Genomic DNA, 16,115 nt, shown 5'->3' with positions numbered 1-16,115 from the left:
GCTTTATCTGAAACACACAAAACCCAAACAGAAAACAGTGTATAATGCAGTCATGCGTGAGGACACATTTAAAAAACATTATTATTGAAGTCCAGAGATAAACCTTTTATTCTGAGGGAAGTTATTTTTCAACCTGTGTCTTTGTTTCAGGTGAACAGTCTGCTGTGCAGCTCAGCTCAGGGTTTCGACTCGGCTCCTCAGTGGCTGAGGCTGAGGTGTGAGGGTCTGTGTTCCCGTGGTCGCCCGCCGGGTGTCTCTCTGTATCTGTGTCATGGAGCTCTGGCCATGTTGAGCTGGAAGGGCTCTTTGCCGGGGCCACAGTGGGAACAGCTGCTGCTGCTAGTCCCAAACACACTGCTGGGTCTGGATGTCAGGTAGTCTGCTGAACTGATGTGTGCTCAGTCCTCCTGAGTTGTAATCTGGTAATCACGTGGGACAGTTGGCAACATAAGTTTGCCTGTGGAACAAAGCATTTAAAGTTTAAAATGATAAAGATAATAATCTAAAGGTAATTGTTGGTTGTTTTATTCTGCTGTAGTATAAAAGAGTCCAGCACGGCCATGGTGGTGGCCCGAGTCCTGACTCTGTGGAGCAGCGCTGCTCTGGACTGCCTGCAGGGGGAGCAGCAGTCCTGCCCAGCTCTCCTCCAGCAGTCCCTCCGAGGGGGCTCAGAGCTGCAGCAACACCTGCTGGAGCACATCTACTCCCACTGGGAGCACCCGCTGGATGGGGTCCGTCACCAAACCCGCACACTGTTCCGTAACCTCCTCCTGCTCCACCAGCACACCACCCAGTCCACATCTGACCCCAGCAGGGACCCGTACATCATCGAACTCACACACAGCCTGCTGGGACTTGAGTGGCACATGCGGGGGAAGTATGGCTCTCTGGGCTGTCTGGTGGAGCTCTATGGGGCAGGATACCTGCTGGACATCCAGCCCCAGCTGCCATCGCGTCTGCTGGGCCTGATGGGGGATCAGACTCTGGCTCCGTATGCCAGTGACCTGCTGGAGCGGCTCTTTGTCAGCCACAAGACCCAGCTGGCTGGTGAGGCTGCTGCAGAGGAGGACTGGATGGAGCGCTGGCACCAGACATGGGTGACACCCCTGCTTCAGGTTCTGTGCCGGGCCAGACTGGATCAGACCACATACATCCTGGACTACTTCCTGCCCAAGCTGCTCCGCTGCAGCCCCTCTAGTCTGGCTCACATGGTGCAGGCCCTGCAGGATACCCCACCCTGCAGCACAGGTGATACTCAGGGATCTGCAAAGACAAAAACATCCACAGACATCATGTCATTCTTCATATTCTCATGAAACTGTTCCTCTGGACCAGGCCCCATAAACAGTCTGTCTTTGTTCTTTTCAGGTCCATCAGGCAGCAGAGGAGCTCTGGGAGCGCTGATGACCTGTCTGCGAGCAGCTCGAGCTCAGGGTGTTGTTCCTCCTACAGAGGAGGGTCTGTGGGGAGGTCTGGTGCCACTTCCTCTGCTCCAACAAGCTCTCATACACAAACACGACCAAGTGAGCATCATCTTATGTATATTATGTCAGCAAGACACTTTTTGAATTCTAATAAGATTTTATCCTACCCTTTTATTTATGTATTTTTTAATTCATTTTTTTAAAAGGTCTCTTTTAGGGATGGAACGGTTCATAAAATCCAGAGTTTGGTTTTGTAGTTACGGTTTTCAGTTCGGTTCGGTGTAAATTGTTGTTTTTAACACCTTTATTTTTACCATATACCCTAATAATCCACTATTAACAGATTATTTTTAATCAACTCTGTGAGGTACAGTCATGCAAAACCTGGAAGAATAAGTCTGTTTCCCATTTCACATCATCATCAACTCCTCAGTAAGGAAATTCACTATTGTCTGTCCCAGAAGTCACTAAAAGCCACTAAATGAGGCTGCTGTCTAATTTGCATAATCAACCATTTGCATGTAGTTGTCATGGACTCTGAGAGAGAAGAGAGAAAAATAACATGGGAGAGACAGAAACACAACATCATAGATATGTTTACAACTACAAATTAACTTTCTTCTATTCTCTAATTCTATTCTAATTCTAATTCTCTAATTTTTATGTCAAAATATCAAACCTCCTCCTTTATCTGGGCTGGGGAGGTGACCATAATAAGATGCACACTTGCGTGATTTCATCTGCTGTGAGTGAGGACTGTCCAAGGTTATAATAATTTTGGATTTGTCATTATAGTTTAGTTTTAGTTAGTTTTGACATTTTTTTTCCATTACAGTTTAGTTTTAATTAGTTTTGGAGTGGGCATTCTAGTTTTTATCTAGTTTTGATTTTTGCAACAAGGCTTAGTTTTAGTTTAGTTTCAGTTTAGTTTTAGTTTTTTCATACCTTATTAACCAGGTGCAGGATTGAAAAAGGTCAGAGTAAATATTTTTTAATACTGTTTATTTTCAAGTCCAACAAAGTGCTCACTGCTCAGTCAATGCTGATACTGAACTGTTGGTTGCTGCCTTCAACACAAAAAATAATATCAACTAAAATGAACAAATATAAACATAAATTATATAAAACAATATAATATGAGCTTTAATAATTAGAAACTTAGACTCTGTGACAATAAAGGCAGACTCACATGAAATTAAACTATTACAGATGCTCTGATTCATTGCTCCTCTACGTTTTGTCGCAGCACAGCTCACAGCCAGTCAGTGCAGTAAACAAGCTCGTCCCAGTACGTCGCTGTGATGGTGCCGTACGGCGCTGACAACTGCCAAAAACTGTCATAAAATTGGTTGGGAAAATGTGTCAGATGAATTTAAATCCTAAAGGCTATTAATATTGTCAAAAACTATAACTAAGGACATTTTGTCTTTAATTTTGGTTAGTTTGAGTTAGTTTTATGAACATAAGATACAGATAGTTTACATATCATTTTTGTTTTCTTTTCTAGTTTTTATTAGTTTGAGTTAACTGCAATGTATTTTAAATTTTAGTTTTCGTTTTTAGTTTCATTTTAGTTAACTATTATAACCTTGGGACTGTCTCTGTGTTTGGGATAGAGGAGGGGCTTACACATGCTGACCATTGAGGTGATCAAAAAATGCTTTAACGTCAGACTCCAAACTCCAGAAAAGTTGCAAGAATTGTTGTCTTTAGAAAACTCTCTAGAAGAGTCTGGAAAGTCGTTAAATGTGGCAACAAAGGCTCTAAGTTCACAACACTCATCCTCCACTTTCTCACTGCCGTCACCAGAGCTTGCACTGAATCTAAAGAGCTCCCAGACAGCGCCACAGGTACACCCTTTAACTCTGTCTGCTCGTCATGTAAACAACACACATGCTTCCCCACAGAGTGTCCTGCTGTACTCCTCGAGTTGCGCATTCTTATGATAGGAGCTACATACTTGCTTCAAACTGAGCTGTAAAACGAAGAAAAAAGAAAAACACAAACCACATGAAGCATACGCACCCCGAACCAAGTGAGGGAAACCAAATGGTTTAGGTTTTTTCCATAAACCATTCCATCCCTAGTCTCTTTTATTTCTTCTTTAAGTATGCCTTTAAATTAAAGCAAAAAATCAGAAAAAAAGAATGTGGGAAAAAAACATTTGTGCTAGAAATTGGAGGGGAATTGCTGTTTGAATGTTGTGAGTTGTGCTGTCTTTCTAATTTATGAACTAAAGATCAAATTTCAATGTAAAGTGAAACTATACAAACAATTAAAAACTGTAGAAACAAACCCTGGATCCTTAAACTCAATCCTGAACTTGACTGAAGCCAGCAGAATGCTACAAGAGCAAGAAAGTTTCTCTATCCCTCAAGGGTTCCCAGTTCATCTGCAGCATGTTGGACCATCTCGATCAAAACAGATGACTGACCACTTTAGGTTTTCTATATCCTTAAATGTTTATACATTCAAGTACCTCTTACCCTCATTCCCAGGTGAGGATGGACGCTCTAGGCTTGGTATGTGAGAGCAGTCGCAGCACTGAAGTTCTGACCTCACAGGAAATGGACCTGATTCGCCACTTCCTGCCGCCGAATCTCAACAGCCAATCACCAGGTGTCAGACAGCAGACAGTCAGTCTGCTGAAGAAGGTCAGGATCATCTCATCTTTTTAGTGATATATAAATCCACATTTGATCAAATTAAAACGATCACTATAAAAGCCTGAGATGTTGTTTTGTTCAGCTGCTGAGTAGGATGAAGGACAGCGCCGTGCTGCTGCAGAAGAGGCGGAGCCAGGAGAGAGATGAGGAGCAGAGGGACAGAGACCGACACACACTTCACCTGTACAAGGTACAACACATAATACAGCAGAAGCCTACATGAGATTTTTGTTTTGATTTAATTTAATGTGTTTATTTGTCTGTGTCTGCGTGTGTGATGTAGGAGTTCCTGTGCTGGCTTTGTGAGAGTCTGATGGAGGTTTTGCTTCCTGGAGCTTCATTCTCTAAATGCCTGATGTCTCTCCACCTGCTATGTCTGCTCGGCCAGATCTTTACCTTCAGCACAGGTAAACCTAACAAGCATCATCAGCACTGTTTGATTCTGTTTAAGTATCCAAAGAGATTTCCATGCCAGGTTCAGTCTGTCTGTGACCTCCCAGCCTCTTTGCTTGTGTGTTTCCTCAGCCCTGTGCCTCTCTGCTTTCCTCAGGCCCTGATGTGTTTGCTCTCGGGGAAGTGGTGACCTGGGAGCACGCTCAGAATGTCCTCTACTGCGTCGCCAGCAACTTTCTGGAAGTCAAACAGCTGGCCTCAACATTACTACGGCAACTGCCCCCATCAGCTGTAGGACTTCAGGTAAACATGAGGATTAAGCTCAGGCACTATTCAGACTAAAAAGTGTTAGTTTTGTTCTTTTACTGGTTGTTCGGTTTGTAGACACTCCAATCACTTAGTTATTGGCTTAATATTTTTCACTCTTGTAAAACAGATTTTTATGGTTTTGTTTTTATGTTTGTTTACTTTGTTGTAATGAAAACACAACTTTCTTTTTAGCTTCATCACAATTTGTGGTGTTTGAACTTCTGACTTCTGATCTGTGAGTGATGTCAAAGAGTTAGAGTAAGAATCTGTCAGTCAGTGACAAAAAAAATAACTTTGAATGGACAAACTCTGATCTGTCGAGACACACAGAATTGGAAACAAATCTTGATGAAATTTTCAGGAATTTTCAAATTTTCAAAATGGAATAAGGAAGAGGTGATTAAATTTTGGAGGTGATCTGGATCACTGTCTGGATCCAGGACTTTTTTAAAGGATTCTTTATCATTGAGATATAGGGCCGTTTTCACCATATGTGTATATAACTCCACCATAAATGGTCGGATTGCTTTGCAAAACGATACAAGACAAGGTCACCATAATTTCTGACATATGTAAAAGTACGATCTACATCCTGTCAATATTCTGGATACTAAGATCCAGAATATGAAATATGTACTGGGTCATCATAATTTTCAACACTGTCAGGATGCAAATTATCGTACAAACCTGCAACTAACACCAAACTGTAGCAGACAGTCTACTGAGAGGACGTATGATATTAAAGAAGGACTGAAGTGTTGGTGACAATCACAATATGCTTGGTGGAGGTCTGCGCTCTCTCAGTGCTTTTTGAGTTTCCATTTAGTACCCTAAGCTGTGTAAAAAGTTGTGCCCTTGGTAAAGGTATTCTGTTTATTGATAGGGCGCTTACAGCCCGACTTCCTCCACACTGAACTGATCCTTTGTTTTGCTCTCTATGGCTGCAGGTGCCGGGGAGAATGTGTTGTGTCCTTCAGGCTGCTCTAGACCTCAGTACCAGCACAAGACCCTTCGACAGTGTCACATCTGCCCACCTCCTCAACCTGCTGCTACACCAGCCACACCTGAGCCAGGCTCTGTTACTTTGTGCCCAGGAGCAAGGCATTGATTTCCAGTCTTCCCCACAGCCCCCTCAGGTTTATAAGACAGACATCACGGAGCTCAACGCACTTGCTGGTACGATGAGGATGTAAAGCACTAACATACAGTGTGTGTATGAACATGGAGGGTTGACACAGCTCATGTCAGGTCTAAGGGTGCTGTTGTGTTTTTGTCCCCAGTGATTCGGTTCTTGTTGGACTGTCTGGAATCGGAGGTGTCCAGAGCTGAGTCATCTCTCCTGCAGGCTGCTGCTTCTTTTCCCCTCTACGGCAGGGCGCACTGCATCACTGCTGTACTGCAGCATCTCAACACTGAGTGAGCACAACACATCTTAACCACCCTGCCTCAGTGTAAATTTTTCCTCTTTGCAAATAACCCTCAGTGTGTTTTTGTGTCTTTCAGGAGTCTGAACCACACTGAGCAGTGGAGATGTCTGGTTTCAGAGCTGATCGCCGTGTGCTACAGTATGTCTGATGTAGTCTCACCAGTAGTCCAGAGCTCCTCTCCTGAGGGACTCATCCCCATGGACACTGACTCAGGTCTGCAGGTTTCTCAGTATAGCATTAGGTTGAATTCCTAACACTTTCATTTTACCATGTTACCACACGTTTCCTAAAATAATATATTGAAGTGTGTGTGCATGTGTTCCTGTTCAGTTTTAACAAATTCTTTGGACACTAAAGCAATCCTGATCTGTGACTGGATAAAATAAAAGCTGACATTTCTGACAGTATAGATAGTGAAAATAGTCTTTTATAGACTAATATGAGCCTCATTTACCTTACAAGTCCAGACAAATGTCTTACAGAAATGATGCCTGATTTAAAGAAAGTAAAGAGAAAAAATATCTGACATATGGAACCCCCCAAAAATTCATATTTAAATAAATGAATAAAACATTTTGAAATACCATTTTGATAAATAACAGAAAATATGTAATATGGCCATTTAATTGTGAAATATGGCACTATTATTACGAAATATGTTTTATTATTCTTTACTATCCAATAATTGTAATTTAATATTTCACAATGATTATTTTCACAATTTCATACTTCTTAGAATAATACCTTTTTATTTTTTTTCCTACCTTTTATAAAATAAAAAAATATATGTATTTATATTTTTTGATAAGTGAATTTTATTTCACAATGTGGTTTTTCAGCACAATTACTTGGTCTGTCAATCAAAGCACATAAAGCGAAGCCAATTGAGTGATTGGCCAATCCTTTACACAGACATCCCAGCAGCACTTGCAGTATAAATTCAAAAGTGGAGACTTACTGCTAATACTGAAAAGACTGAAAAGCTGAAAACAGGAGTGCATGACACGTTTGAGACAGAATGGCTGCAGGAGAGATGTAAGTTTCAGAGTTGCTGCTCAAGCAGCTGAGAGTGGAGGTCTGCAGCTACACCCCTCTCAAACTAATGGATCTTAAAGGATCAAGCAGGGGTCCACCCTCTAGCTTTGATGGACCAGTTATTATTTTTAAAAAGTATGAAATTGTTAAAATAATCATTATGAAATATTTAATTCTAATAATTTGATACTCAAGAATAACAAAACATATTTCATTATAACATTGCCTAATTTTACAATTTAATGGCCATTTTATATATGTGTCTGTTATTTATCAAAACGGTATTTATTTCAAAATGTTGTATTTATTTATTCAAATATAAACATAAACAAAAACACATATATTTAGTTTCTTCAAATAAAGAATAATGTTTTAATATCTATCATATGTCTGTCTTCATGGTCCTATGATACATCTGTATCATAAATACTGTATTTGAGCTTGAAAAACACAGGAGGTATTTACATACTGTTTGAGCTTTTGTCAAAGATGTGTACTGGACATTCATAGGGACAGAGCTAAATTTGTACTGGTTAGATCGTGAAGCTTCACAATTAAACTACTGAGCCAGCTTCTTGGTTGAAATGAATAAAACATCTGGTGTATGTACGTTTTTTCACAGAGACATCTGCTGGTTTGCAGAGGATCTTGCAAGAGATTCAACCCAGAGACACAAACGACTTCTTCACAAGTGCCAGAGAGCTGGAAACACACAGTGAAGAGGGGAATACACACAAACCACCCTCACTTAACACAGGTGAGTTTCCACACATGGATGAAAATATGGACTCACTCTTAATACTTTCACGGCTTGTTGGCTATCGAAGTGAAAACTCTAGGAAAGTGAAACATTGAATGATGGATGTAAAAATGATGTCACATTAACAAAGAAAATGGCAAAGCACCGTTGACATTATCTTTAGATTTTGTATCATTTGGGCACATGATGTGCATAAGATGTTGTGTAATTTTAAATCCTCTCTTTACCCAATGTTGAACATTAGTGACCAGTAAATCATTGCTTCTCTATGCAGTACTACTGGTGTGCTGATGGGGGCAGTGTTTGATCTCAATTATTTGGTGCAAAGTGCACAATCCAAAGCTTCTAGGACTCTTAAGATTAACTGAACTATTGTAACTTCCTGGTGAAGATAGATACATCTGGCTGTTTGTTGTGTGACTCAACAACAACAAAATGATGAAAACTCACTTATTTCAACTTCCACTGAACACAAAGCCTTGACATAGTATTTTACACAACAGCACAATTAGTGTCTGACTTCTTCAACCAAAAAGTGACTGAAAGTGTTTTCATCCCTCTCATTTTGTGTGTTTGTGTGTTTGTGTGTGTGTGGGCTGCAGGTGGCGAGGGCTACAGGGTGACAGCTCAGATGGTGCTGGTATGTTGCTGGCGGAGCATGAAGGAAGTGGCCATGCTGCTGGGACAGCTGTGCCAGAGTCTGCCACTTCACTACAACAAAAGAGACACAGACACACACACACACCCAGGACTCATCACAGAGGAGCAGGTGAGCTACTCAAGTACTTGGAGTATAAACAATAACATAAAGAAATCCAAGCAAGGTAGCACATTGGGTCCTCTCAAACAACTTGAAGCGTAACTTTTCCATGTTTAAATCAACATTTTGTTATAGATGATTTCTCTTATTCTCTATGAAACGTTAAGACTAATATTAATAGACAAGAGATGCCACCATTAGATTATTATTTTTTTGCCCCAAACCTATTTTTTTACCTACAGTAACATCAAGAAACGTGCAGGAGTGGCCAATAAAACCCATAGGGGCTTGTCGAGTGGCTCTCCTAGAGACAAGAACAAAATGTACTTAAAAATTCACACAAATGCATTGAACATATATTACAGTAATGCAAACAAATAAAATACAATAAGATATAAGGGAGAAAAAATCAGTACAGTGTTAGCCAAAGAGGGATAGGAAGAAAAAAAAAACAGTAATAAAAGCCTTTTTAGACCAGTGGTGATTGCTCTAAGACTGCAAGGGAAGCTCAGCTTCCACTAAAATGTCCCCAAAAAAAGTGGTGTTGTGTACTGCTGTGTGTACATTTCATTGACAAAATATTTGCTAGAATTCCTTCATCTTTTGTTGAGAATCAGCAACCTATCACTGGCTCGACCTCCTTCTCTGACTTTAGCGGGGAAGCAAAGAGTGGGTTGTTCCACTGTGGAAACTGGACTGTCATTGGATAAACGCTGGGCTTTGTCCCACCCATCGGATGCTCAGCGTCTCTGGGGGTCTATGAGGTAGTGGGCTGGCCTGGATGCTGGGCTTCCTCATGATGATTGGATGATCTGTCTTTGGTCGAATCCCTTTTTGATTGACAGTGAAATGAGCCAGTCAGCGATCTTGAAGTAAAAGCATCTTCTCAGTTGTTCTGGACTGATCCGTAGGCTTTATCGATCCCCAGCAAGTTTACCTTTCTTAAAAACGACGAGCGTTGAGAGAACACTGGTAAAATCCCTGGAAAACACCTGGTTGGTACGACAGGGTCACAGATCATTTTCTTGAAAAGGAACGGAGGGTAGAATTTACGTTAAAATAAATAAATTTATGATGTAGGCCGGAAAAAAAATGAGCTTCCCCTTCTTGACTGACCAGCAGCTGCCACTGATATAGAGGCAGACAAGTTGTATAAAACCCTGATTATCAACATGCAGAGCAGCCTTTAATCTCAAGAGAACATTAAGTCACATAAAGCGGTTTGCTTCAACAAGAAAAGTGCCAGACTCCCACACCGCTCAGTTTTCTGCTAACTTGTTCTTTTTGATGAATGTAGTATAACATGTCCACACACTCGGACAGCCCTGATGTTACCAGTCAGCTGACATATAAGTTATCTTTGAGAAGTCTCCCTGTGTTGACTTTGTTTCCAGTGCTGGGATAATGTCTCATAAGAAGTTCTCAACTTCAGTGTCCATCTCTGCAGCCACTGCTCTGATCTGTCTTGTCATGAAGTAATTTTTTGGGATGGGATGGCTAACTAGGAAAACTAAACCATACCCTCCACCTGCACTTTAACCAGCAGCTGGATACTAGAAGATGCTGCCTGTCCCTGACATGGACAAATCTTCTTCTCTGTAATTTCGTTGACACATGTCCAAAAGCGTTGTGGTGTTTGCGCATTATGTGCTTGTGCTTGGAATAATGTGAATATGTTTGTGTGTGTTTGTGACTCCACGCTGGGAGGCTCTTCAATTAGCATCCGCCCTCGTTAGCGCCGCGCTTTCATTTGAGGCCCGACCCTGCTGGTTTAACAGCCACGACGCCCCTCCCTTTCCACTGCATTCTTTCCAAATCACTTCCACCGCCGGCAGGAAAACATGGAGCGCTGCAAACAACACACTCCCACATACACACAAACAACGCGGGCACACTCACACAGGAATCGTCGTCTGAGTGGTTCAGCATGTGAACATCCATAATAACAAGGGCACCAGACATAGGCTGTGTTTGTCTGTGTAGGGGGTACAGGGGGGTGTTTGTGTTTGCTTGGTGACCATGAATGTTCACTCCTGAGAGAGAAAGTAGGAAGTATTACTCTGGACCATGTGCTGAGTGTGTGTTTTCTGAGTTTGAGAGTTGGTAGGCCACATATTTTTACAGTTAGTTCTTTACCTGTAGCATTTGAGAAACTGGAGTGTGTTTGTGCAAAAATATAATCAAGCGCACCCAAGGTATTGTTGATATTATCAAAACATGTCAAACTAATGGTTGTATGTTGTTAGTTATGAGACTGTTTTCTGGTGCACTTTCATGCAACAGTTACAATTAAAATGTGCAGTGTTTGCAGAAAACTGTTATTTAATGTTAGCATTAAGTCACTTATCACTGCATTTCCTCTAATAAGGCAGATTATTTTCTTTAAATACTTTATGTAAGGGTACTGGATACTGTCCATTTTTCTAAATCTGGTTGTTGGGGTCAGGAAAAGAAAACGCATCATCAGGACAACCATCACCATGAAACTTCTGGGCTGTTTACTGTATGTTATTGTCAAGCAGACAACTACCATATTCAACTTCCTGTCCTGTTTTTTTTTCAAGCTTTCAACCTTTTCTCAATTACTTTCTTTTTTTTAAGCCAATAGAAGCAACTACAAGGATTATTTTCCTTGTTTGCTTGTTGATAAGTAGGAGTCAGTTGACTGTCGTTACAAACTTCTGTGCAAACAGTTTTCCTTATTGTTACACAACAGTTAAGAACATCTGCATCAAAGCAGGAATCATTTTTAAAATTTTTATTAAATTTGAATGTATTTGTTTTAATTATTTCCTTGGTGGTTAAGTTTGTTTGTTTGTTTTAATTAATTTGGGAAATATTTAGTTTCAGTCCAGTTTTCATTAATTTGACTGATAGTTTAAAAAAAAAAAAAAAGTTCTCCAGAATTTTCAACCACACCATTAAGGAATGGACTGCAAACAGATGCATGGTGTTACTTGACGCCATCTGCTGGTGTAGAACAGACACAGCTGATAACTTAGAGGATAGTTTACAGATTTGCTCCAAATACTCAGCATACAGTTGAATAAAAGGACAAGTAAAAAACCTTACACACTTTTTCCTGTTAAAATGACTTAACAGTAAATTCTTGAGGTAAAGTCTTGTATTTATGGCTATTTTCATTCAGTCTGTCTAGATTTTGTTGTTTTATTAAAGTTCATTAAAGATGGGGCACTGGTTTGGTCCTGTGGTTAGGTTGTACACCCAGTTTTAAGAAGCTTAAGTTTTGAAGCAGATCTCCTGCTGTCTGTTCCAGCCTGTGATCTCTTTTCCAGCAGGTGACTCCCTGCTACCTCTCCCAAACTCCCAACTCTATCCACTGTTTTGTCCTCTTTAGACAATTGGATGTAAAGCTTGAAAACATAACTTCAACACAACTCCTGGTTTCTAGTGGAATGGTTGTCTTCATTTGTATGATGTGTTTGGCAGAAGTGTTCAGAAAAGAGACACAAAGAGACAGATCTTCATCAGCAACAGCTTTTTGACAAGGGAAGATTTTCATTGGGTTCAGACTTCATACACATACGTCCTCTGTGCTCTACACCTGTGATATTAAGCAGTGACAGTTGAATAATAACCCACCAACCTCAGATACACTGCACCAATCATAACCCTTTATTTAGAAATCTAGCAGCTTCTATAACATGGTAACACAGGAGTGCTGCTTCAGCCTTTTTGTTCGCAACCAAGATAGTAATTTCTGTCCCAGAGGGGTCAGTTGAATCTTTCACACAAACAAACAAAACAATGTATTTTCACTGATAATTTTATTAACAGCAGAATTTCTACCGCTCAATGTTACAACATCATCACTGTGTTGCTCTGATTGGTTGTACATCTTTCCAGTCACGGTACACATGCAGCTTAGTGTCCCCTAAAGAAAATGAAAGATCCAAACAGATTACTGAAGCCAAACCAGGCTAATGGTAGTAGCTTTAGATACAAGACTGTCAGTGTTTGGTTTTTCTCTTTCACCAGGATGAAATTCAAACTTGCCAACATGTGGACACAGGCCCTTAGAGAGCCTGTTGGCACTGATTGTCTTTTGTGGACACAGGCCCTTAGAGATCCCTTTAGGGTTATTTTGTTATCACAAGACAGACTCAGTCTCAATGTTTTTACAGTCTTTGTGCTAATCTAATCTAAATTTCCAATGGTGGAAGCTTCATGCTTTTCTTGACTTTGTCTTCTTTAATCATGTTGGAACAAATTGGCTTAAAAAAAAGCGGGTAACAGCTCTGTTGGTCATTTTTCCAGTCATGGCTTGATAACTGTTTTCATCACATTTATTATTCACTTTAAACTAGATGGATCCAGACTTGGACCATGTAAACAGTCTTGACAGAAAACAGTATGAAGTCATATGGTGGTCCTGGAGTGATAATTGATGACACCATGGATACTGTGGTGTCCATTGTGGTGTCCATTGTGGTGTCCACTGTGGTGTCCGCTGTGGTGTCCACTGTGGTGTCCACTGTGGTAATCACAGTGTTGAGTCTTATTATATAACTGATGACATAACAAACTCTGCTGCTGAGGAAAATCTGAACTCCCGTCCGCTCAGTTTCACCGCATCCATTTTTCTTCTTCATCCACTCGTCATCAGTTCCATGCTTTTTGAATGGAGTGTGTGTTGGCATCCACACTGTGTATGTTAGTGTTAAAAGGTGTGTGTGTGTGTGTGTGTGTGTGTGTGTGTGTGTGTGTGTGTGTGTGTGTGTGTGTGTGTGTGTGTGTGAGAGAGAGAGCATTAACCATCATTGTTACTGTGTATTTGGAAAGTTGGGTCTGGCTGAGTGTTTGTGGTCATCCTGCCCTACCGCAGTGATGGGTGAACATGTGAACAGTGTGTGCGTCTCTTTCCAAAACATGTGTGCGTCCAACATCTCCCGCTCTCCTCTGCCAGCATCCTGTGTTACATCCTTGTTGGCATGGTAACGGCTGTTTCTGTCAGTGATGGAACCATGGTAACTCTGCTTTCAGAAAAGGAAGAATCAGTTTGTTTTTAGGTGTCAGCCCACCAGAGTGGCCGGTCAGCTTGACAGTTCTGGACTTTATTTACAGCTGGGCAGGGATTGGCTCAAGCCCTGAGTAGACTGTTAGGTTAAATCAGAGTTTTCCCCTTTTAGCTGTGCATGTGCACAGATAGCAACAGAGTTTGCATCATCTGACCAATCACAAACATGTTCTGTGCCTATCATGAATTTTCTTCCCCCTGGATGTTTCACCCTTTTATCGTCTTCATAGATGAATCATGGTCAAAAAAATTTGGCTTTTTTCCACACAAAAATGAACCTTAATCCTGACCCTTATTGGGAAAAAACTCTTTAGTGTCAAAGTCAAGACACATTTTACAAAGTAACGTCAATAAAACAAAAATATATTAAGAAAAATAATTCTTTCAATTGTTTGATACCACTTTTTTCTGACAAGTACCAGTACTCCCTCTTTAGCACTCACTGGTACAGAGTACCAATACCCTTGGTGCTTTGATTAATAAAATTTCGACTAACAATGACAGATCATTTTTAACAAAGACCACAGAGTCACTCTGCCATTAAATTCAAAGTAAAACACAAACAACTCCCTCTGAGTTTATAATTTGTTTTTCCTAAATTACCAAAATAAAACTAACAACTGTCAGAGTTTTATATTTTTTGAAAATAACTTGAAGTGCAAAATTAAACAGTTTAAATACTAACTCTCTCTGGTTCATTCATATCGTCTGAACAGGACCTGACACACATTTGATGTGGTGTCAAACTGTGGCAGTGCAGCGCCAACTACTGGCAAGGAGGACTTACTCAACGTAAATTGGTTTTGCCTTGAGTATCAGCTGCTGGTATCGGCATGAATACTGATACTGATGCCTGGTATCAATACTCGCTACCATGCACCAATCCAACTTTTGTGGTTCTGATACCAATACCTGGGCTTTGGTATCGACCAATACCGATACTGATCCAATACCGGTGTTGAATGATAACTAGCATGCCCTACTGAAGGATGAGTAGATGAAATTACTGAAGTTAATATTCATTTAAACCAGGGTTCTCCAACTCCTACCCAGGAGGGCCGAGAGGCTGCAGGTTTTCTGTCCAACCAAAAACTCCACCAGCTGATTTCACTGATTACCTCACCTTTAAACAGAGAGCAAGGACTAATCAGATAAATCAGCTGGTGGAGTTTTTGGTTGGACAGAAAACCTGCAGCCTCTTGGCCCTCCATGGTAGGAGTTGGAGATCCCTGATTTAAACTATGAAATAATTAAATGTTTACCAGCAAAAAACAGCTTCAGAATGTCCTTAAGTTCTTTTCAAATGTAAACTTTTATACCCTGTTGACTGGTAATCCAGCAGAAAACAAAGTAAGTACATCAGAGGCAACATTTCAAATCAAGCAAAGAGCACTGGTAAAGAAAACAAAAAGGCATGGAGCTGTTTGCTTGGATCAGCACCATGGATCTCTTCCCACCGGTACCGATCCAGCCTTGAGGGGCACCGATACACCGATACCACTGATCAGTATTGGAGCATCCCTAGTACCCGCCTATCCATACCATATACAAATAACTTTGAGTGAAAACTGCTTCTTAGACTGGTTTTATGTTTTCAGGATGCAGGTTGCATTTACAGTGTATTTAAGGCTATTCACTCTTGATCTTAGCAGCCTGTACGGCTACTAATGCTAAATGTAAACAGGACCAGAAAGACTCAGAGGTGCACAATGTGTGGTTTACATCTGACCCTGGATGTGTAAGTTAAGACTGATCTCATTATTCCTCTTTGGAGTGCATCTGATGAAAGTTACTCTTTTGTTTTCACTTACAAAGTTATGTTGCTTCCAGCGGTGTTTAATTTAGAATCATGATTGAAAGCCTTTCTTTCATATATTAAAGCTCATTAGAACAAGGCTTTAATGCTTCAGAAATGCGTCTTTTAAAAGTTGGTATTTATTTTCTGTTAGGTAACCTCTGCAGCTCCAGTGTTGGTAGTTAAAGTACAGAATTGATTATGTTTAATGATATTAAGATGTTTTACACTAATTTGATCAAGCCTTACATCATTTAGATAATAACTTTTATTTACATCTACAACTTTACACTTCAGAGTGGGTTTTAATCACATAATAGTAGGAACAAATAACTTTTGTTTTTGTCAAGGTCTTTGCAAAGCAGAATTCGACATTTCCTCCCGCCAATTGCAGCAGCGCAGGAGCAACAACAAACATGGTCGGCGTGCTGCTGTCTAACCGTCAGCCTCAGGAGAGCACTGGGCTATTTAGGTCACAGTCACGGCCCCGAGCCATACATGTAATTAG

General features: G+C 40.6%; 1 protein-coding gene across 1 annotated transcript in view; it reads left to right on the top strand.

Annotated features, from left to right (window-relative positions):
* thada (THADA armadillo repeat containing) overlaps positions 1-16,115 on the top strand; it is a 124,951-nt gene that overhangs the window by 4,305 nt on the left and 104,531 nt on the right. The window contains exons 10-21 of the mRNA XM_074675144.1: positions 151-374; positions 539-1,248; positions 1,369-1,523; positions 3,923-4,078; positions 4,173-4,280; positions 4,374-4,497; positions 4,641-4,786; positions 5,740-5,968; positions 6,073-6,208; positions 6,296-6,432; positions 7,877-8,011; positions 8,617-8,783. Coding sequence (XP_074531245.1) covers positions 151-374; positions 539-1,248; positions 1,369-1,523; positions 3,923-4,078; positions 4,173-4,280; positions 4,374-4,497; positions 4,641-4,786; positions 5,740-5,968; positions 6,073-6,208; positions 6,296-6,432; positions 7,877-8,011; positions 8,617-8,783 — 2,427 coding nt within the window. The remainder of the gene's footprint in view (positions 1-150; positions 375-538; positions 1,249-1,368; positions 1,524-3,922; positions 4,079-4,172; positions 4,281-4,373; positions 4,498-4,640; positions 4,787-5,739; positions 5,969-6,072; positions 6,209-6,295; positions 6,433-7,876; positions 8,012-8,616; positions 8,784-16,115) is intronic.

The sequence above is a fragment of the Halichoeres trimaculatus genome, unplaced genomic scaffold, assembly GCF_033239565.1.
Source record: "Halichoeres trimaculatus isolate MK-OKI-2021-1 unplaced genomic scaffold, fHalTri1.1 fHalTri1_scaffold_8, whole genome shotgun sequence".
Taxonomy (NCBI): domain Eukaryota; kingdom Metazoa; phylum Chordata; class Actinopteri; order Labriformes; family Labridae; genus Halichoeres; species Halichoeres trimaculatus.
This window is presented reverse-complemented; position numbering and strand designations above follow the sequence as displayed.